At 32.8% G+C, this 23,513-nt stretch overlaps 3 protein-coding genes across 4 annotated transcripts in view; 1 reads left to right on the forward strand and 2 right to left on the reverse strand.

Moving 5' to 3' along the window:
* Window positions 1–200: 200 nt before the first annotated feature.
* LOC140059911 (radial spoke head protein 6 homolog A-like) lies at window positions 201–4,463 on the forward strand. The gene is made up of 13 exons (XM_072105898.1): window positions 201–655; window positions 767–828; window positions 954–1,081; window positions 1,366–1,467; window positions 1,654–1,827; window positions 1,920–1,971; window positions 2,413–2,526; window positions 2,620–2,717; window positions 2,844–2,985; window positions 3,116–3,225; window positions 3,473–3,614; window positions 3,768–3,885; window positions 4,002–4,463. The coding sequence occupies exons 1-13, from the start codon at window positions 387–389 to the stop codon at window positions 4,228–4,230; spliced, it is 1,740 nt and encodes a 579-aa protein (XP_071961999.1). The 5' UTR covers window positions 201–386; the 3' UTR covers window positions 4,231–4,463.
* Window positions 4,464–5,293: 830 nt separating this feature from the next.
* LOC140059935 (eukaryotic initiation factor 4A-III) lies at window positions 5,294–12,382 on the reverse strand. Its single transcript, XM_072105934.1, has 11 exons — window positions 12,209–12,382; window positions 11,787–11,859; window positions 11,216–11,345; window positions 10,863–10,995; window positions 10,146–10,226; window positions 9,477–9,618; window positions 8,749–8,887; window positions 8,043–8,158; window positions 7,123–7,230; window positions 6,550–6,677; window positions 5,294–6,195 (listed from the first exon to the last, which is right to left on the reverse strand). The coding sequence occupies exons 1-11, from the start codon at window positions 12,345–12,347 to the stop codon at window positions 6,179–6,181; spliced, it is 1,206 nt and encodes a 401-aa protein (XP_071962035.1). The 5' UTR covers window positions 12,348–12,382; the 3' UTR covers window positions 5,294–6,178.
* Window positions 12,383–13,307: 925 nt separating this feature from the next.
* Window positions 13,308–23,513, reverse strand: part of LOC140059905 (E3 ubiquitin-protein ligase TRIM9-like) — a 39,498-nt gene continuing 29,292 nt past the window's right edge. The window contains exons 4-8 of one of the 2 annotated variants that reach the window (XM_072105886.1): window positions 22,402–22,558; window positions 20,509–20,532; window positions 17,145–17,284; window positions 16,832–16,970; window positions 13,308–16,645 (exon numbers count right to left, since the gene is read on the reverse strand). In XM_072105886.1, coding sequence (XP_071961987.1) covers window positions 16,128–16,645; window positions 16,832–16,970; window positions 17,145–17,284; window positions 20,509–20,532; window positions 22,402–22,558 — 978 coding nt within the window. In that variant the 3' untranslated portion in view covers window positions 13,308–16,127. The remainder of the gene's footprint in view (window positions 16,646–16,831; window positions 16,971–17,144; window positions 17,285–20,508; window positions 20,533–22,401; window positions 22,559–23,513) is intronic. The other variant, XM_072105887.1, reaches the window with a different exon arrangement.

The following is a 23,513-nucleotide window of genomic DNA, read 5'->3' on the forward strand; positions in this document are numbered from 1 at the left end:
TAAACAAATTTACCAAGAAAAATTCATAGCCTATATTTTCTCTCTCTGGAAAAATCAGAACCATAATTTAAGCATAGCGCCCTCAACATATTACGTCACTTACTGTGGGGTTGACATACAACAAACCTGTGATCTACACTATTTTGTTTGTGAAGCCAAGGCAACGTAAACGAGGTTACGGTAGGTATTGTTACAAGATTAGGCATTGTATAGGTTTAGTTTTCTTGTGTTATTGAATATTCATGCAGGAGACGTTTGGGGTAATAGACAATCTGTGTCCTCTACTCCTTAAAGGCGGTCAAAATAGATAAAAAATATTAGTCTTTCTTGATTTCTTTCACTAAAATTTGGGGTGTGCGTATCGCGTATATTCAGCGCTCAACACGATGTCCAGTCCTGAAGTTTCGGCTGAAGTTCAGCAGCCTGATGGAGTTGCTACGAATGAACCAAATCCACAAGAGGCAACCGAGGTTGCACCATCACCACCAGCAGCTGAAATATTAAATAATAAATCTTCAAAACCTACTTCCCCTTCAGTTGCTTCCGCAAGATCTCCGGTACCAAACATGGCATTGAATGTTACACCAAAAGAACAGGAATTTACAAATGCGAAATCGTACTTATTGACAGCAAGCACAAATTCAAATATCAATCTGTAAGTTTTTAAAATGAAGATTAGTTTTTATGATGTTTAGATTAATTAAATGTTTGCTTGTCACTGAATGTTGCCGTACTATAACTGTAAATATATATTTTTTTTTTACAGCTATGATCACCTAAGCAGAGTTCTTACAAAAGTACTGGATGAAAGGCCAGTAAATGTTGTCGGTAGGTATCATTCATTATCAATAACTATCAATCAATGCCATAACAAATGTCCGTCCATTATCACCATATCACAGATTTTATCAATATCATCATTGTTTAATTAAACTCTGATTTTTGTTTTTCAGATGTATTCGAAGACATAAGCAAAAATGTGAAAAAATCTAAATTTTCACCAGATTTTGATACAATTCTAAACAAAGTAGATAAGACCACTGAAGTCGCATTAGCAGAATCACAAAAGAGTTTGTTTGAGGTGAGATTGCTGGTTACTCTACACATTAGTACAGCTTAACTTGACCCTCACAAATTGATAAATACTGATTCTTAATAAGCTATGATTTCATTCAGATTAGAAATGATTGTTGTTGTCGCTCAATTTGCTATTTTGAGTAGTGATAAACAAAACAGTAGACCTAACAAATCCTATTATTTTGATAATAAAAGTGTCAAAATTATTGTCATCAAGAAAATAGGAATCATAACAATTTTTTTTAAAACATTGACGATATTTTTATGATATTATTGTTTTTAATTCAGAGAAATCAGGATGAAGGGGAACACGAAGGAGGCGGAGAAGATGAAGTTGAAACTCCTCTACCAAATCTGCCAGAACTTATGAACTATTTTGAACAAGGAGGAGTAAGTGTTCTTCCTCATTGTCTTCCCTCGTACTATTTTATTAATTGTAACAATCGTACAGGGAATATGAAATGCGCCTAGTTTTATTTTATTAGTTTATTTAATTCAATGGCTAATGTTTATTTGTTACGTTACTGGTATTGATTCATATTGAGCTACAAAACTATAAAAACATTTTTTCAACAGGTTGGAATTAGTCGAGAGGAGACAATACGGATATTCCTTGCCCTCAAACAACTGGTAGATAACTACCCATTACAAACTTGCCGATTCTGGGGTAAGATACTCGGTACGGAGAAGAACTACATTGTAGCGGAGGTAGAATACAGAGAAGGCGAAGAAGAGGAGGAGGAAGAGGAGGTAAGAAATTTTAAACTAAATTGTCATGTTATCTAAATTTAGGATGAAAAATTAGTAAATTCTTCAATGCTGATGTCGTTGTCTTTTTTCAGGAACATGATGGAGATGAGGATATGGAAAAAGATGAGGAGGAAGGAGAGGGTGGTAAGTAAAGGGACAAGTTAATTAATATATAAAGCTTTGTCTACACTATCAAACTTTATGTGACTAAAAAATGTGATGTGTCCATTTATGGACAGATGATTTCATATCACTACCATATTTAAATATATCACTGCCTTTTTTGTCAAACTAGTTTGATAATGTAGACAGAGCTTACCTGGATAAAAAGAATGAGATGGCATTACATAATTAAGCTTGGAGTCTACATGAGAGAGCAGCTCTTTAACATGGGAGACCCTTCTCTTTTTTAATGATGTAGTATTTTTCTACAAAATGTTTTTCTTAAGTCTTAAATTCAAACACAAGGATGATTCCTGGCCATAGTGCTATGTTGTTGTAGTCCGATATCCCTATCTTCTGTATATTTTATGGTCTGTGATAAATTAATTTCTGATGTGGTAACAATTGTGATTTGTTTTGCAGAGGAACATGAGGAGGACGACACACCAAAGCCAGATTTCAAACCACCTCCTGTTATCCCGAAGGAAGATAACCACACCGGAGCTAACAAGAAACTTTTCTTTGTCTGTAATGAACGTAAGTAACAGTCCGAGGCAGATTAGATTATCAAACTGAGAAAAGCTACACAAAGTTTTCTTCTTAAATATTAAGTTTTTAATTGAATTTCAGCTGGCAAGGCCTGGACCAAGCTACCCCCTGTCACCCCAGCACAGATTGTCTGTGCAAGACAAATCAAGAAGTTCTTCACTGGCAGGCTAGATGCACCAGTAAGTATTGGCTTATAAGGTTTTTATTTACTAATGGTGTGTAATACGTTAGTCTATGGCTAAAAAAAATGCTGGTATAGACTGTGATGTTCCCTCTCCTTAATTTCTTTCATGTTAATTTGACAGATTATTAGCTATCCACCATTCCCTGGCAATGAAATCAACTACTTAAGGGCTCAAATTGCAAGGATCTCAGCAGGTACACAGATCAGCCCCCTAGGCTTCTATCAATTTGATGAGGAGGAAGAAGAGGAGGAGGAGGAAGGGGGTAAGTAGACTTTCCAAATCTTCCATTTTGGTGTCTTTCCTTTGGTGATACTTTGTCTATACTGTGTGTGACAATAAATGAATTGATCTATTGCTATTGCTCATTAAATTGATTTTGTATTTTTTCTCAGCTCGCGACACCTTCATCGAAAATCCAGACTATGAGGGCATTCCAGTTAAAGATCTCGTTGACCCATCATTAGCAAATTGGGTACATCATGCTCAACACATTCTGCCTCAGGTAACCTTTTTAAACATCTTTGAGAATTGATGACATTTGAAGGTTCAACATGATAATAGGGCTTACGCATAAATGTGACATTGGTCGTCGACTGGATCTAGAGTATAAACTACCAACATCATTAAGAAGAAGCCCAACAACTTCCCTGCATGCATACAATTTAGTGCTTTCTATTGGTTAACAATGTTGCTAACTTTTTATAAAGAGTGAATTAGTTTTTCAATTTATCCATTGTTCTCCTTTATAGGGTCGATGCTCCTGGTTCAATCCAATTCAACCACAGGAAGATGATTTTGAAGATGAGGAAGACGAAGAAGAGCGAGAGGAACCAGATGAACCGGAACCAGAGGTTGGACCACCAGTGCTGACTCCAATTTCAGAGGATGTTGGTAGGTGTCTGTTAAGCTCCACTATGTCGTCATATTTTTGTTTTTACTTTATTCCATCAAAAGTGAAGATGAGAACCATAAAAAAATTTTAAAAAATTGATATATAAATAATTATTATTAATAATAATAATGTATTAATACTTCTACTTTCAGAAATTGAGAGTACGCCACCATGGACTGCTCGCTTGTCATCCACTTTGGTACCTCAATATGCAATCGCCATGATGCAGTCAAACCTCTGGCCTGGAGCCTATGCCTTTGGAACGGAAAAGTAAGTTAGAAATGGCATATATACTAACTTTACAAACAGAAACTTTTTTAAAAGGCCTATTTTGTCACCTAAAAAACTTAAATATCATGCCTAATATTGGTTTTTTCAATAACTAGAAAATTTGAAAATGTATACATTGGTAGTGGACACAAGTATTTACCAGACAACTACAGCCCTCCGCCACCACCACCAGTTGAAGAGGAATTCCCCAGCGGTCCAGAGATCACAGAAGCTGAAGACCCCACACCAGAAGAGGAAGCTGCTCTGCGTGCAGCACAAAGAGAAGCCATGGAGGCGGCCGAAGATTTAGAAGATGTGGAGGAAGATGACGACGATGATGAATAAATTAAAAACTTTTGAACTCTATTAATGGAGATATGAATAGTCATTTCATCTTGTATTTATTCTAGTCTACTTTTAACACTGAAAGATTGATGTAAATTTCAGTTGAAATCAACAATAAAACAATAATAACAATTTTGTGTTTGTTGGTAAGCTGTGTACATACAGTCGAACCTGAATAACTATGTAAAAATATAAAATTATTTCTTGTTTCATTTTGGACAGATATATTCAATAAAGTTTCAAGTTGAACTAAATCTTTTGTATCATAGTGTATTGTCTAAAGGCCAATTTACACAGACGAGTAACAGTATTAAAACCTAGAATCTATGTTATTTCCTATGACCATTTATACACAACGTGGAGCGGACGATTCTGCTCAGGATAGATACAGATTTTACATGGGACAAGCTATGCGGTTTTCAGTCTGTGTCAATTGGCCTTATTATTTATAGTCGAGGGATTACCACCTATTTGATAGGACAGTGATTAATTTACTATTGGTAATCCTTTGTCATGTGCCTAAATATTTCTGTTGAAGCCGACCAGCCAAAACATAAATTATTAACTGTGAAATCAGGATAACATGTCTTACTCACTATCCCTAGCCACCAGGTCTCAACATTCTTTCTTGATGTTTAAACTGGAAAAACATACGTTTTGGACCAGCCCATAAAACTCTAAAAATATGTAGCATATAAACTACATACCACTAGAACTGAAGACTGAAAAATACACCTGTATGACATACTTTGTTATCACTAATGGGCAGGTTATGGCTGGAAAAAAAAACCAAACTGACACCCATGTTAAAATATTGATTTAAAAAACTGAAATATCACATAAATTCCGAGTTAACGAAGTAAGTAGATTTCAAGAAACATTACTAAGTAAAAGCCACAAGCATGATTCCATCAAAATTGACTGTTATACTACTCACTGGTAAGATATCATTCAATTTCAACAGCCAAAGATAGTTCTAGAAAGTTAGGTTACAAATATTTAATGATACTAAATCACAAGCGAAAAATACAAACTAAAAAAATGTAGACATAGACACCAAATATTAATTTTTTATCAAAACTGGAATTTCTTTTATTACTTAATTTTAATGTATTAACAAAACCTTAGACGGTTACTAGAGTAAAAAGATTATGGGTATTCCTAAAATCATGATAGATATTAAGACACATTTGTACATATCTTCTTCACTGATATAAAGCCACATTAACGAATGTCATTCAATTTTTTTTTGTAACAGCATTACATTTTAAATTGAGAAATGAAAGGTTATTATTAAAGATTATATAATATTTACAATACTATCTCCTAGAGTGACAGCAAATTTGTAATGCGAAAATAGTATGCAAGTCAAATTCCACATTGGCAAAAGCGGTGTCTACACTTTCAAACTTTATGCGAAAAAAAAAAAAATGTGATGTGCCCATATATGGACATGATGTCATATCACTACCATATTTGGGCACATTAACATTTTTTTCAAACTAAGTTTGATAGCGTAGCTTATGTTGATGAATGACCAGCAGTGCTTTTCAAACCCCTTTTCTCATGTTCTAATGGGCCATTAATTTATAATCTCAATATGTATACCCCACTATTTAATTAAGGTGATTTTAACTCTTCTATTAAAAAAATCACAGTAAACGTAAAGACAAATAAAAGCATGTTAGAAATGCATTAGGCATACACTAAAACTATAACCTTTTTGACATCTTTGCCCAAGATTATTTATTTTTGTTTGGAGGGGTGTGTGAAAAAATCTTAGGTAAATTAATTTTATCAGACATAGTTCTTTTTAAAAAGAAATTGACCAACTATACAACTGGAATAAGGATATAAAATAAATAGGTCAAGTGCCCAGTTAAATGTGCCTTCATAGGATGACCAGTACTGCCTGCCTGCTAGACTCGTAGAAAATCATAAGAACACTCTAAATCAAATCAGCAACTGAAAATGTAAAAGAATCATAACCATTATTTATGATAGCGTGCAGTAGGGCAGTTTGGGAGAGTAGGGGAGTACTAGCTCTAGGGTGTGTATCTTTGCTAGTGGGGTAGGGCAGTTTGGGAGAGTACCAGCTCTAGGGTGTGTAGCTTTACTAGTGAGGTAGGGAGTACCATCTCTAGGGTGTGTATCTTTACTAGTGGGGTAGGGGAGTACCAGCTCTAGGGTGTGTGTCTTTGCTAGTAAGGTAGGGAGTACCATCTCTAGGGTGTGTATCTTTACTAGTGGGGTAGGGGAGTACCAGCTCTAGGGTGTGTATCTTTGTTAGTGTTGGAAGTAAATCAACAGTGAACTTACCATTCATAGGCATTTCATCTATCTGTGTACTGTAATATTGCTCAATATCTCGTAAAATCCTAATATCATCACTCTTCACAAAGTTGATAGCAACACCCTTTCTTCCGTAACGACCCGAACGACCGATTCTAATTTGAAACGATATTGAGTTAGAAATTAGACACGACAATATATCAACTTTGTTGTGACTGAAAAAATAGTTTCACATACATCAAAACACAGTAGAACTACCTCCTTGGAGACACCCCTATTTAGGAGACACTAATGGAAAAGGGGAAATATATATATATTTTGTTGGGTCATGAAAATGTTCCCTTAAAAGGGATTCTACTGCCTTACTAAAGGCAAACTCAGACAGCGTTGAGAAACTAAACATCTCTCTCACAACGAACTAAAATTTACGTCAGATGCTTTATCAAGACGACTCATCTCGATTAAACTTAGACAGCACCGACGAGTCAAGATGGTTTGCCAGCTGGGATTGTTGTGATGTTTTATATACCGAATAAATGTTTCATCAGGGCTCATCGTACGATGCTGTCCGAGTTGGCCATAACAAAACAAGGACATTACCTGTGGATGTACAATTCACGATTATTTGGTAAATCATAGTTGATAACGAGGGATACTTGTTGCACATCTATTCCTCTAGCCCATACATCAGTTGTGATTAAGACACGACTAAAACAGCAGAGAAGAGAAATATGTTATAACATAGTTACAAAGACTAATCTTAAAATACAACATTAGTAACTGTACAGGAGATACAGAAAGCTTAGGAAGAATAAAGCCCTGTCTACAAATTTTTTTAAAAGTGTGATATACCCAAATATGGCATTGATATGATATGGGCACATCACATAAAGTGTGATAGTGTAGACAGAGCTTTAAAATACTATTAAATGTCTCTTTTGGATCAATCCTGACAATACCTCCTGATGTTATCCAGGAAAAGGAGGGCTAGGAAAGGGCTGGAGAAAATCTTTATTAGGTAATAATTAATCTGACTGGAATTGACTAGATATAAATTTAGGATTCGGATAATCACATTCATTATTTAATATTCTTTATTCCCTTAAATTGACCAATTGTTACTACATGGGAAAGCGAAGAAGTAAAGAGCCTCAATAAGTCTGTGAACAAGACAACATCCTCTACAATCACTATGAAGAAGTCAACATGTTAGCTTAATAACTATCTCAATTTGATTAATCTGTGTAGTATACGACCTAAGGGAGCTTGTCATATACAAGGTGACTAACTGTGTCAACTTATCTTAACCTTTCACTTTCTTGTTGACAGATAATATTCAGCTTATGAATGTAGAGAGGATTTAGGATTAAAAAGGCCAATAGAAGTTAAGGGAAAGTGCCTAAAGGTAGAGTAGGTAAACTGTATTTAAGTTGTTTATCAACAGCTTCTTAGGGTGGGTTCACACTATGCTTACTAGGCCAGAAAGGTCATTAAAGCTTATCAATTAATTCAATTAGTACCTAGCTCCAGCTCTGAATTCCTTCATGATAGCATCACGTTCCTTTTGAGGCATGTCTCCATGCATCGATGATACAGTAAAATTTGCTTCTCGCATTTTCTCTGTCAGCCAATCAACCTAATAAAAACAAAAACCGGTTTTTTACATTTGACTTGGGTAAATGTTACAAATTTCATGCAAGAAAATACACATTTATTTATATAATTGAAACACTGTATAGAGTATAGTATACATTAAGCCTTGTCTACACTATCAAACTTTATGTGTCAAAAAAGTTTGATGTGCCTATATATGGTAGTGCTATGCTATGCTTAAATATGGTAGTGATATGACATCATCGTGTCCATATATGGGCACATCACATTTTTTTGACACATAAAGTTTGATAGTGTAGACAAAGCTTTATAAACCGCCAAACTAGGAATCTCTACAACCATTGTTTGCATTGCTTATTAGATAAGTGACCAATCATACTTTAAAGATCAAACAATTATCAATCGCATTAAGTAATAGTAAGGTAATAGCGTTAAGCATTAAGGTAACATGATTCCATGAGATCAGATTTCTAACGAAAATATAGTTAATACTTTGATTGCTTTGCTTGCTGGATCTGAAATTATATAGCACGATAAATATTAATAGATTTCAAAATAATTTATTAAAACAGAAGAGTGAAGTTAAGTCAACAAATGTACAAGACTTGATACCTTTCTCTTTGTGTTGCAGAATATAACAGCTTGTGTTATGGTTAACGTATCGTAGAGGTCGCAAAGTGTGTCAAACTTCCATTCCTCACGTTCTACCGCGACAAAGAATTGCTTGATACCTTCTAATGTCAACTCATCACTGAAGACAGAAAATAATTAAAAAATTCTACTAAAATATGTATAAACTATATTCACAAATGAACCAGGCTGGCAGAATGTTTAACACTAACAGTACAACTTCTCCTTTGAATCACCCCTTATCAGGAGACATCAAATTGAATGAAGACTATAAACTGTAGCTCCAATGTACACATCTAGCTCATATAGAGACGAGTAGGGGGTTACCTAGTGTACTAGTACATCACAGCCATTGATCATTACTGGCCCCTCTGGGAGACCAGTCTTTGACTGAAGAGGTCCCCCAGTATAAATAAATAATAAAATAATAATAAAAATTAAGGGAACACTTTCCTGTGAAATGAACGAAGGGAGAAGCAACATATGTTTTTACACTATGGCTCAACATTATTGAAATCCCTATTAAGAGGACACTTTGTTAGGACCCAGTATGGGTAAGGGTATATTTGAATGCAAGTGTGTCAAATTAGTGTTACTTGTGTGATAATAAGTACAATGTAATTCAGATTAAAGGCACCATATTTATTCAAACACTCATCTCTATCTGCACACAAATATTATCATATTCAAAATAGAGGAATTTGATTTACCGTTTGACAAGAATTCTGATTGGATCCGTCATAAACTTGTGCGTCATCTCTAAAATCTCATGGGGCAGAGTAGCGCTGAACAACACCACTTGAGTAGCAGGGGGTAGGTACCGGTAGACATCATAAATCTGCTCTTTGAAACCTACAAAAGAAAAATATTGAGTGATGCTACTTGCCTGACATCCACAGGATACTGGGTTCAAATCCTGTATAAAGTCTGAATTTCTTTACACCCAAAAAAAAAGGAACTCAACCAATTGTAGAGAATGTTGTGTTTGCCATCTGCAATTATTGGCAGTAATATTAGCAAAAACAAACATTTATAGGGCAGAACCCCTCCTTTTGGATACCCATATTAAAGGGACACCTTCCTGTGAAATGAAATAGATAAATATATTTTAACACTAAGGCCACCTTGTTACAAGAACACTATTCAGAGTCCTGAAGGTGTCTCTTTAATAGAAGGACTGTAATTTTGTTTTTATACTAAGATCTGTATACAAGACGCATCTGATTTAAAAAAAAAAATAAATAAACCAAAAAAAAATAAATAAATAAAATGACTGACAGTTTGTTGCCTGAAAAGAAATTCATTATCAAATATGAAGATAGTAATTTTACTAAAGGTTATCAATCATGGTTATAAAAAGTAGGACGCCATCTACTGACCTTTATTCAACATCTCGTCGGCTTCGTCAAGTACCAACATCTTTATTGACCTTGTTCTCAAATGTCGCCTTCGGATCATATCTAATAATTTCCGATGAATATAAAAAAAACAGAATATTAAAGATTACTTGATAAGTATTCCTACCACGTCTGATATTAGTAATTTCCGTTATACAGAGATACAATTATATAGTCATAATTAAACATATTTGTAAAGGAAAAACCAACTACTGACCCTGATACTGTATAGCTAATGTACTGCCACAGTATGTAAGCAGTAAATGTTGTTGTTTTATGGAAATCCATTTTCAGGTTACAGTATGTAAGGTCATTTAAATGAATACATTTAAGTGGTTTTATTTTTTCAAATATTTTGTGAGTGACCTTTTCAAAGATGCATTTCTATTTAATCCAAAATGTGGGTCAGATTCAGAAAGCATGTCATTTTAAATGTAGTAAAGGGATATTAATCAAGTTGCAAGCAACATCTGTATTTAATACATTAAAATGAAATATAATATCATAATAAAACATTTAAAATATAATTTGGTTTTAAATTATCTAAACCAAATTATTCTCTCATAGCTAATAAGGGTTATTTGAATATCGAACTAAAAATAATATAAATAATAATGTAATAAAATTATTTAATAACACAGTCATACAAATTATGTAAAATATTACAACAAAAAAAACAACCCAAAATTGAATGCCTACCAAACACTCTGCCAGGTGTACCAGACACTATGTGTTGCCCGTAGTCTAATTTGTGAATATCATCTCCAATACTTGTTCCACCAATACATGCATGACACTGTACACTCATGTAATCACCCAGTGCCAACACAACCTATGAATGATAAATAATTGTTGTATAGTTATGGCTGAAGAAGGTTTTCTCATGTCAAAGAATATACAGTACTGTACACCCAAAAAAGACACTAATAAGCAAGTTTCTCCCAGGCCCCGCAATTGTCATTTAACGATTAGTGTGCTGAAAAATGATTACGTTAACCACTGCCTGTAAACATCACACACACCTTGCATTGGTTCTACCTGTTGTACAGTACCTTTTGAATCTGGACTGCCAATTCACGTGTAGGTGAGAGAACAAGAGCTTGCGTCTCTCGCACCTGTGTGTCAAGCATTTGTAGAATACTGATGGAAAACGTGGCCGTCTTACCAGTTCCGGACTGTGCTCTATAAGGATGAAAAGTTGAGTAAAACTCAAGCATTAATATTCTCCATAACAATACAAAGATGTACTTTAAGAATATGTACTTTAAGAATACAATGCCATTATTATTAAATAATTAATAATGCGGCATAGTTATATCTAAAGTAATGAAATGATTGCCTTGGTAACAGTAACAAAGAAATTGTTTTTGGTTACAACCGGCTCAGTTAGTAAGTGAATTCAAACAGGCATCATGGGATGCTTGTCATTGCCATGGAAGTGAATGTTAATCATCATTGCCAGTTGATTAGGATGTTAGGTGTCTAAGGCAACAATTGTGTTAAAATGAAAGTGAAATTACTAATTTAAGTGGTACATACATAGAATTACAAACAAGAGATGAAATAGTTAATTTGACAATACTGTACAGTACCATTGAATTTATATTATAAACATAAACTTACTGTGCAATAACATCTCTGCCTTTTGTTACTGGTTTAATTGCTCTCTGTTGGATGGCAGACGGTTTTTCAAATCCTAATATAAAATTAAAAAATAGAATTTTAAAATACTGTTTTGTTGAATTAATCTAATTAATCTGATGAGAACTCAAACAAGTTAATAAAAAAATAAATAAATAATTTTTCATTTATTTTATTTAAAAAAATATATTTATTTTATAATGCCTACCCGGTTCTAACTTCAGTAGTACTTTAGTAGTAATATAAGACCTAGGCTAGGCCTACAGTACGTCAGGCCAGAATAGAAGCTCCAGTAGGCCTAGGCCTATATGTTGCAATCTCTCCCCACCAGATAGATCGCTTTACAATAAATAGGCCTAGCATAGCGATCAGTCGGTTGCTATTTTATATATATTACGCCTTACCATATGCATAAATTCCTCTAAGAAGGTCTTCTCGAATTCCCATAGAATCAAATGTCGGTGTAACAATAACATCTTCGCTTGTTTCAAAGGTAATATTAGTATCATCAACTGGTAAAACTCGCCTATTAGAAGCCGCCATGATGCTTTCAACACACGCGAAATGGTTTTTATGTGAAGGATGGTACACGTATTCCAATTGGTTAAAACAGATACAGGATTTTTCAATACGAGAGTAGCCATTGGCTGGCTAAAGTTTTTACAAAAGAGTGTTTTGAAACCATACGTACAAGATCCGACACACATCGTCAACCACACACACAGGGCGGACGCATTGCGTCAAACAAATGTTAAAGATGTACTGTCTCCGGGATTGTCCCCCTGAAAAAATAATATTTTAAATTGTTGTTGTTGAATATGCCATTTTAATGTCACATAATAGTTATCCACTTTGAACAAATATTGAACCTGAAAAACTGTAATTTAAAGCAAAAAATAGTCAAATTTTCTTTTTTTTTAACAGACAGAAGGAATTTATAAAACTTAAAAATAAAAAATCTGATTTAATTAATCTTCATTTTTCATGGTTTTGGGGAAACAATATACATCTTTAAAGTTAAGATGGCCTACAGCATGCTAGCCATATCACATCACATGTAAAACATCAATGGATGAGTGTTATTAAGCTTAAAAAAGGAACAGACTTAAGTTTGATATACTCAAGGATTTAGGAATAAGATTTAACGAGCATAAGATTTTATCTTGGATTTGATTGGGATTAAGTATAATCTGTGTGCATGGGATAAGTTGTGATTTACTAGCTTACACGATTTAAAGTATGTATCTCTAAATGCAATGAATGACTTTAAAACACACAAAATAAGTAGGGCATATATAAAATGTAAAATGTTATCATGAATGAGATTGAAAACAAACCTATATCATAGTATTATGTTATTTAATTACATAAATTCATTTGAATTGCACTCCACTAGTGTTGTGTGAAAACATTTTAATATTGCATTCCTATAGCAAAAAAAAATAAATAAAAGTCCTTGATTTTTAGGTTAAACATTCATTTAAATCCGGTATAATATATGTTTAATAATCTACAATGTCACAAGTGATAATAAAAACAAGTTGTTCCCATCAGAAATCATTAAACAAAACATAAGTTAGTAAAACACATTAGACAAACTGTTTTTGCTTTGAATAATTTTGACATTTTAATAGCAAATACACTGAGCCATAGCAGCACAACAAACACACAGTTAAACTTAATGAGTCGGTTCCATTCATTAAAGCCTGGTTTCCATAAAATCGCTACATGGCAGTCTGTGGAAACGCTACAATTTATCGGGGATCTAGTACGCGAGCGCTAAATATTCTTTGGTACGCGTATACGATTCATCGCCGACATAATCGGCAAAGTTGAACATGGTTGAACTTTGACGATTTGACTGTGATGAATCGGGGAGCCTTCCCGATTGCGTCGGCGACATCTGCGCGTTTAGCGATTTTAATGGAAACGCTATAGCGATTTTAATGGAAACCAGGCTTAATTTACAGACATTGTATTGAACCCAAGATGACAGTTCCATTGAACTGTTGTCTGAGATTAAACAGCACAGTATATCATCTAAAACAGCATTTCTGTCATATTATTAAATGACTTTATAGATTAGAGGAATATTTTCTCATTTTTTTCCTATCTCATAAAAACAATTATTAAAACAGTATCCACAATGCGCTTTTATAAAATGTATGTTTGAAAAGAAAAAAAAGAAGGAAATTATCAACAAAAATAATTCCATACTGTACTCATTAGACTTGCCCAAAGCTGGAGTTAGTTCGACGTTTGTCTGAACATGGGACTGTTTCGTATGAAACGCCATATGTGAGAAAATATTTATCTTTTTACTAATATTAAGTCACCTCCGTCTTGAACCCAGACTATGTACTAATCTTCTTGCAGGTAATTGGGGCACTTATTCAGCAGGATTTTGTTGGAGAGGAATCGGGTAGAAAATGTAACAATTATTCCCAGAGACTAACTTCAAAGAATTTAATCATACAGTATATAAACAGCAATAATAACAGTAATAATAAGAATAATATTTATATTTATAAGATAAAAACCACCATTTGATTTTAAGATGTTATTATTTACAATTACAATCTAATATTTTACATAATAAAATAAAATAGTACGGTAAATAAAAATATAAATAACAGATTATGTAATACATAAATTAATCTTTATTGAAAAAAATAATTAATACATCCAATAGATGAATTAATTAATATTTTAAAATAAATAATTTAAACAAATAAAAGCAGTATAAAGTCAATATGCAAATAATGACATTTCAAATTTTATAAATATACATTATTTACAAAGTAAATATCAATCAATATATTACAATTGATAAGGCGGATTTTTTTAAAAATGTTGCTAAAGAAAAGACTTGGTATCAAGGGTTTATTTGCTGTTTTTCCAATACATTATAGAAGATAATATTAACCTTAATTAGCCACTAACTATGTGGTTATCCGGCTCTCCTCTCCAAACTGTCATAAAAGAAAAAAAATTATATAAAAAAAGGTGACTGAAACCTTGTTCGCACTGGACTTGAATAATAGTAAATTTATCCACGGTAACGTCACCCAAGGAAATCGGAAAATTTGACCATTGTTCGCACTTGGATAATTTCACGCAGTAAGTTTTATCATGGTTTTACAACGATTAAACCGTGATGTTAAATACCACGATGGACTCGCATGGTGAAGATCATGTGTACCAGAGATGCCCATTCGGTTTGGACTTTTTAGCCGGCGTGGTTACTTTTACCGAGACCATGGCAAGTTCTACTCCACAGACAGTGGTCGGTAAAAGTAACCATTGGACTTGGTTAATTTGGATTGGACTTTTTTTGGTCAATTTAGGAGGCAACTCGGTTAATTTTGCCAAATTAAGTTCAGTGAGTTAACAGCTATAAGTGCTCACTGACTACTTAAACCCAGGGGCCCAGATCTTAAGGGGCCACACAGCAAGAGCAGCCATATGCAACTACTCAGCACTGGAGGGTACCTAGGAATGTTCACTTTCCCCCTGCATTACACTGTTACAATTATAGCTCGAGTCCGGATTGGACTTTATCTGGTCAATTTAGCAGGCAACTCGGTTAATTTGGCCAAATTAAGTTCAGGGCTTTATATACTGTAATTTCTCTAGCTAGTCACCTTTTGAAAACTGAATGTCTTTACAGCATACTGTACATGAACTTTGACATCATGGGCTGACCACCATTCATTTATGCTGCTCCATTTTCTTGGAACTAACAATCAGCTACAAGATCATTGAACTGTTTTTAAGCAAAGCCATATCTTATTTGCCAATACAGTACAGTAGTACATATCATTTTCATTCATCACATTTACGGTACAGTATACGCATATGCTAAAATTTACAGTAAGTTATCCGGCACATTGAGAAAACCACATATAGAAATTATGTGAGCAGTGTAACCATGGAGTTTTCATTTGATTGACAGTTCAAATAATGTAAAATATAAATGTATAATTATTTTTGGAAACATTTATTGATAGATTAGTAATAAAAATAAAAAAATTCTTTAAACTAATTTTCGAAAATTACTTGCTTTTGGATATTGATTAAATTAATACTGTCCTATATGAACACTGCCCTAAAGTGGGTCAGGTTTGGAGGTACGGATTCAAATTTTTTATTCTATAGTAAAAACGAGTATTTTGCATGACAATCACATCAGGGTGGGCTTATGTACAAATCTGTATTGTACATTAATTCAAGGTAAATTTCTAGAGTCGATTTAAAAATGCACATTTTTAAGATTGTTTAATTTCGCAACACAACAAATTCTTTTTAAGGAAAATATATGCTTCAATATGTATCAAGATCAGGTGGTAGCTCTAATCCTGAGTGTACTGTAACTTGTACGTTTCTATTTAAACTAATCGCTGGAAAAAATACTCCTTGTAGATCCTTAAATGCTATTGGTCCTTGGCGTTGGTCATTAACAAAAAACGTTAAAGTCCTCCTGTTAAGATCCAACAACACACCAATAACCGACCCGACACATATACCGCCCTCAGCTCTGTCTGCATGGACGTTTTTATGTATGAACCAACTGCGATTGTTATCAATGTACATTGACCAGGATTTGTCGTCCTTCCCGAGCATCATTTCTTTAGTTGTGTCGTATCGAGCAACACCGAAAGCCGGGTCCGGGTGATTGTCGTATCGGTCGATGGTGATTTCCCAGTAGTGTACGCCCTTCGAGAAACCGACATTGCCCATGACAACCCTGTCGTCATAGCTACTACAGGTCACGGTCATATTATCATTGGAGAAAATTATATCAGCATGGGTTGTTCGGGGATCAAGTTGGAACCAAGCAACTGCAAAGAAAAAATTGTTGTTATGTAAAAGTCAGGAGAAAAGAATATCTATAAAAAAAAATCGAAGACAGAAGACTTGTGTGGATTCAATTATAAAATAGACATAATATACTGAATGCAGAAAATATGAATTATAAATGGTTTTGTCCTGTCTGGTGTAGATAACGTTATTTCTAAAACCCATACCCTCAGCAGTTTGTAAACAGATAGTTTCACTGTAGTCTCCCTCGCCTGCGTGGTTGTATGCTTTAATACGTGCATTGTACGTGCTATCAAAATGTAGCCCATCTACGGTGCAGATAGTCTCTTTCCCACAATAGACCTCCTATACAAAAAGAAGTGAAAAAAGTTACATGCATGTTACACACGATAATAAAGAATGCTTATTGTAAAACAACATCTGTAAAAAAGCTACAAAATCATCAGATTACATCGTCAAATGATAAGTAGTTTTAAAATATTGTTCACCCTCAAACAACTGCAATAGCAAATGACTTACTCTGAATTCTCCACTTTTACCATCATCAATCTCTAGAACGTAACCCTCCACCCAGCTGGAGGGATGTGGTTGCCAAGCGATGGTGACACTATTGTTTTCTACGCTACATTCTTCAGGAATAACAATTGGTGAATCTGGAACTGTAAAAATAATTTTAACAATTATAAAAATAAAAACATATCTAGAAATTGTAACACATGTATCAGTGTTTGAATAGAAAGCATTACTGCTATACGTTCAGAAGAAACGTAATATCCTTGGTGGTTTAATGATAAAGAATAGCATCAAGGATGGCTATACAATTCGTAGTCAGTGAGGTAATAGCTATGAATGCTCACTGGCTACTTAAACCCAGGGGCCCAGAGCTTAAGGGGTCACACAGCATGAGCAGCTATATGCAACTATCCAGCATTGGAGGGTTAGGCCTTGTCACTTTCCTCCTGCTACACTGCTGTGCGTAGTTTGTTTTGGCAATTCTTGTCAAGTCCTACAAATTCTGAAGTTACATTATAACTACTAAATGTCCAACTACATCCATTAATGCTGAAATTTTTGACATGAAACTAGTATTACAACTTTCAAAACCTAAATGTCCATCTCAATCCATAGATTTTACAAGATATTTTTGTGTAGAATTTAAGTAAAGCACGTGTCTTATACATATTATGTCAGTAAACTGAGTAATCTAACTAATATTGATGTCCAATCAATAATTTAAAACGGGCAAAATGATATAAGTTTATTTTTAAAAATTGAAATTCGATGAAAGACATACATTTACAAAAAATTAAATGTGAAAAGAGATACGTTACAGGTATTTTTATGCTTGAAAAGATTATAGGTTTTTAGATAAATTTACAAAAATTTTGGAAACGTGAATATATCAAGTTTAGTGTAAATTTAGATTTCAAAAGGTACAGTGGACGTGATAACATTATGGACTTTTTGACTTGTGTGAATGCGTACAAAGTTCACTTGCACATGGGTTGTAGCCAACTGGTACTCGTCCACGGATATATGGAAAATTAATAATTCACAGTTTGTAAATACAATTTAACTAAAGATGCCTTTTACTACATTCCATGGAAAATCATCGCAATATCATTTCTATTTGAAATAGTAATAGAATCAACATAACATTTAGAAATTAGAAATCATTTGTCTACTCATATAATTAAAAGATTATATAATGAAGATTTTAACTGACTGACTAATATCAAACATATAAAAATGTCTAAGAAGATTGACTCTCAATCGTAAATTTTGAGTTTAAACCTGTCATATGCAAGAGCATCAGCAATGTCGTTATAGCATTGCTAATGTACTTTTCAAAAATTGTTCTGGTGACTCACCACTTAATTAGGTAAGAAAACATTAACGTTAATTAACTAAGTCAATTAAGGATTGTTTGTATTAATCAATGAATACTGTAGTTATAGATGCCACGTTTGGACACGCTTGAACGCACAGCAAAGTGCATGCAAAAGAAGAAAAAACAATATTAATGGAAATGGGGTATTAAATACACAGTAAATAGATCATACCACAAAATAATTTAATAACAATAAAGTATTAATTCATTTTGTCTACTTTCAAAACATTTCAGATGCCATATGACAAACTATAAAGTGGAAGAGGGTTTTACTAAAGGCCAACCACATGCTACAATACTATTAGTAAATTACTACAAATAAAATGATGAAGGCAATCTCAAATTTTTACTTATAATGAAATATGAATTTTATTTCGAATCAGTTTAAGGAATAAATGTAGTTCTCTATATGTTTTTCATTCATAAAATAAACCACTCATACAGTGACTATATCGATACATACAGTTTATGCAAGGATAGTAATGTAATGCTTAATTGAATTTACTATGAATAAATGGAACTTATTAATGATCTAAATCGTCATGTCTATCGCCATAGAGATAGGTTGTCTGAAGGTCAAAATAATACCATAAGTAATGTAATATAAATTTACACATACTGTTACTACAAATGTAGCAAAAAGAAACAAATACCGGTAATGATCAACTATGCATCCATGTCAAAAAAAATATACTGAAAATTTAGGCTTCATAGAATGTACTATTATCTGATAGGGGTGTTTCATAAATGCTATATATTTGAGTTGTAGCTTTCTTCTCGGAGAGAATAGGGCCAATGTCGGTTTATCCAGGTAAGCTAGGCACGAAATAAACTATATATACTTTTTTAAATAAAAACCTCTACTGAAATTAAAAACTGTTTATTATTGTTTCCATGAAGACCAATAAGCAAGCACTAAATGATAATCCAAGACTAATTTTATTTTATCAAAATTACGGTACCATTCAATATCTTTATTACTAACAAACAAAAGAGAGCGTGTTGCATTATTTTTAAAATTTAAAAAATCAATTTTTTAGTCGTAAAAAGAAATGAGATTGAGATCCAAATGAGATTGGAATAATAAAGTGAAACGCTGCAGAAGCTGAGACATAAATGTGATGCTTTTGATTAAAGTCGGCATAAAGCATTGTCAACTTAGGTAGGTATTATCTAGTATTTCAGTTGCAATACTTCCAATATATTAAAACTAATGATTTGTATATATGTTCATTATACAACATGTTTGCTATTATTACAAGCATCCTTACACATTGGGTATAGCAATACAGCCTTACCACGTTGAAACACCGGTTCTCGTCAGATCACCGAAGTTAAGCAACGTTGGGCCTGGTTAGAGCTAGGATGGGAGACCCATTTGAAATAATAGTATCAAGGTGGGAACTGGACAAAAGAAGTCCATGGTCAATGATAGCCAAAGGTGTCTTAAACAGTCCTGACTTAGTTTCATCCATCATTTAGATGAATGTAAGATGAATTTACATTTACGGCCATAATATAAACATTGGGTTATGACTGGAAATGGGGAGTTGTTACCCTGGGGTGGATATCTTTAATAGTTACCAATAGTTTGCCTGTGTGATCCCTATGGCTCACTGCATTAAAAACACATAACATTTATACATACAGTATATGAACAGGAAAATGAGAATGACATAAATTGTTAGATTTAGATACATCATACACCAAAAAGAGACAAGAGATATCATAATACTTAGAAATGTAAATATTAAATATAGTTTTCATATAGATAGGTAAAAAAAAAATAAAGACTTGAGACTGATTTTAAAGAGATTTATTAGATAAAGTTAGATTTACAAAACTGAGAAAACCAAAACACAACACACTAAATAAAAATCTTTAAAAATCGTGCATTTACCAAAATTCAAATAAAAACAAGTTAAAGACAAGTTAGACATACAGTAGCTACAGTATGGTTCATGGAAGAAGGGCTTTCCATGCAAGCCTTACCTTGGTTTCTATATTTATGACCATCTTTTATTATCGCAAGCGAAAAAGATAAATATCAGAAAAAAAACAATTATAAATATTTTTGTTTTATATTTTGCTTTTCATTTCAAGTTGTCATTTTGACAACTTTAACAAATTATCTATAAAGCTGTGTCTACACTATCAAACTTGATGTGACAAACAAAATGTGTTGTACCCATATGTGGACATGATGATGTCATATCACTATTTATTATTTAAGCATACTACTACCATATTTGGGGACAACACACTTTTTTTGTCAAACTAGTTTTACAAGAGCTTAAAGATTTGGTTTACAAATAAACGAATTAAGAAAGTGGGATAAAACACAATGAACTAATCTAGGATGACCCTTAAAATTCATAGCAGAATATATTTCCAAAGATGGTCCCAAGAAACAAGAAAAGACAGTAAAAGATAATTGTGTTCATCTGGTTTTTATTTACTAAACGATTAAAATTTCAAGGAAAATCTTAACTCGCCCAATAGGATGGAAACAAGTGGTATGATTCTATTGAATATACGAGACGACGACACTTTATATGACAGTTTGGAGACTTTGGGTCTCCCAAAAGTGCGTCTTTATGGTTCGAATTAACACAACTACAATGTCTTCACCTTTCAATAGACAACTCCCTACTTTCAATCACATGCTTGACTGGCAGATCAAACCAACCTATCAGTTAATTCTGACCTATCACCTTTTGTTAATATGCCCCTATGGTGATAATAGATTTAAAACTTGCTAAATGTTGAAATTTTGACATTTTCAAAGATAATTGATTGCCCAGATTTTTAGTTGAACCCTATGACTTTTTTTTAATAGATATTATGAAATCTAGATAACTTTTAACGTCATCAGAACACATTTTGCCAAAATAAAATGGGAAAACGAACTCCAAGAACAAAATGTGGTGAAACTTTAGAAAATTTCATAGAATAATTTCAATCATTAAACCAAATCCTCAAGATTCAATAAAAATGTACATACAATTTACATATAATTTGCATAATTGATCCAAAGCGGATTAAATTTAGTTTTCATGCACTGTAACAGAGACTCACACGTTTACACAACACTGAAAATATATATTATTTAATTTTCGCAATTAAAATATTTATAAACCCAGAATTAAGAAATGTCTGTTAAAACGTAAAATGACATCTTTTGGAAATAAAGATTATTCATGTAAGAAATAATAAAGTGAGCGGCCTTTTGGCATTCCCTTCATCAGTGTGCTGTCAAACTTCATTGTCTGTGATATAACTTAAAGAAATGCTTTACATCAAGTGGCGACAAAGATCGGATGTATTGTAGGAACAGATTTAACAAAAGAAAAAACATTTTTCCCAAATTTCCCTAAATGTTTTAGGAACTTTTACCAAAAAATTATCAGGAATTTTTCCTGAAAATGTTTTTATTTTATTTTAATCTTTCACTACAAAATGTTTCAATTTTTTTACCATTTATACCAACATGAATGTTGTTTAGTCTGGATTCAGTAGTAATGGAACTTCTACCCCAAAAATGGTATTTTTCCCCAAAATATTTTAGAAATTGTTCCTAAAAAAATATTATTATATATCATATTTTACCACAAAAAGTTGTTAATTTTTACCATTTTACGCCAACATGTTTGTTGTTTTACACATATTCTGGATTCAGTTGTAAAGGAACTTACAAAATGTTTTAGAAATTGTTCATAATAGTAAATAAATTTACTACAAAATGTAATTATATATATATATATATATATATATATATAAATCCAAAGGCAAATTACTGAAAAAAATGACAATGCTGTGGGTATATATATATATATATACAGTCTGGAGACAGTGGTCAACATTAAAATTCACATATTATAATACCTTTCATTTCTTTAAAGTTCAGTAATGACAGGGCTGTTATTGTAGAATCGCTGTCTAGTGTGAGGTCAAACTCTGGGGTCACTCGGCCATGCAGGATCATCTCCTTATCCCATGATGCTTCAATATTACCAACACGTTGGTTTAATGTACTTGAAAACTAAAACAAAAAATAATTGCATGTTTTTGTAATATTTAATACATAATCAAAATTACTATGTTTATGATTTCAAATGTTAGAATAAAAGGGAACACCTTCGAGATCAAACAAGTGTCCTAATAGTTGGTCACAGTTTTTCTACTAACTTCTTCTTTTTCTTCTTCTAAATTCTACTACTACCCCTCTTATTATATCATAAATTAAAGATATATTAATGTTGTTGGAAATATTATTAAAAAAATCATATTTAAAATAATTTCAACATGCTTTTCCTGACTTTTTACTTGTTTATAGATTTGAATTTACAATCAATACAACGACCTACTTCGAACAAAATTAATAAAAGTATATAGTATTTATAGATTGGAAATTCAATTTAATAAATCATTAAATTATTGCCGGATAGCTTAGATGTTGAGATGTCTAAACAAAACATGGCAAAGAGCCGACACACATTAACGACGACAACATTTTCTAGATGACGTTAACGCTACACGAAAGGAGAATGGTAAAAGACACTAAAGCATGAACCGTTCATCAGTTATATATTAAAATAAAAACTACTTATTGATTTGTCTTTAAGTTCACCTCAATTTAACAGAAAATGACATTAAATTGTGATACGATTTGGATCATCTAATAATTAATGGATGGAGTTAATGGAATTTGTCTATCAATATTTATTCCAGTATAAAAACGAACTGTCAGCAATGCAATATGCTTTAAAAAGTAAATTTAGGAATTTTTTTTTTCTAGTAGTAGTACAGTAGTTGACAAAATCTACAACCAGCAGACTTCATCAGTAAACTAGTTCTATTTTCTTTTCATATGATTTATTTTTTGTAGTTAAACTAGAAATTAAACTGAACTTTAATACCCATGTCTCATTTGTCATCCTTGTAAGTGACTGCTTAATATTATACAAATCTACATCAATTACAAAATTCTCTACACT

The sequence above is a fragment of the Antedon mediterranea genome, chromosome 10 (assembly GCF_964355755.1).
Source record: "Antedon mediterranea chromosome 10, ecAntMedi1.1, whole genome shotgun sequence".
Classification (NCBI taxonomy): Eukaryota; Metazoa; Echinodermata; class Crinoidea; order Comatulida; family Antedonidae; genus Antedon; species Antedon mediterranea.

Bases quoted from the DNA above. Each gene is read 5' to 3' on its own strand.
- LOC140059911 (XM_072105898.1), top strand. From the start codon at position 387: ATGTCCAGTCCTGAAGTTTCGGCTGAAGTTCAGCAGCCTGATGGAGTT. The intron at 829-953 runs GTAGGTATCATT...TTTGTTTTTCAG, and splicing joins AAGGCCAGTAAATGTTGTCG to ATGTATTCGAAGACATAAGC. The intron at 1,082-1,365 runs GTGAGATTGCTG...TTTTTAATTCAG, and splicing joins CACAAAAGAGTTTGTTTGAG to AGAAATCAGGATGAAGGGGA.
- LOC140059935 (XM_072105934.1), bottom strand. From the start codon at position 12,347: ATGGCGGCTTCTAATAGGCGAGTTTTACCAGTTGATGATACTAATATT. The intron at 9,619-10,145 runs GTCAGTAGATGG...TTTCTTTTGTAG, and splicing joins CGACGAGATGTTGAATAAAG to GTTTCAAAGAGCAGATTTAT. The intron at 8,159-8,748 runs GTATCAAGTCTT...TGTTTTTATTAG, and splicing joins TCTGCAACACAAAGAGAAAG to GTTGATTGGCTGACAGAGAA.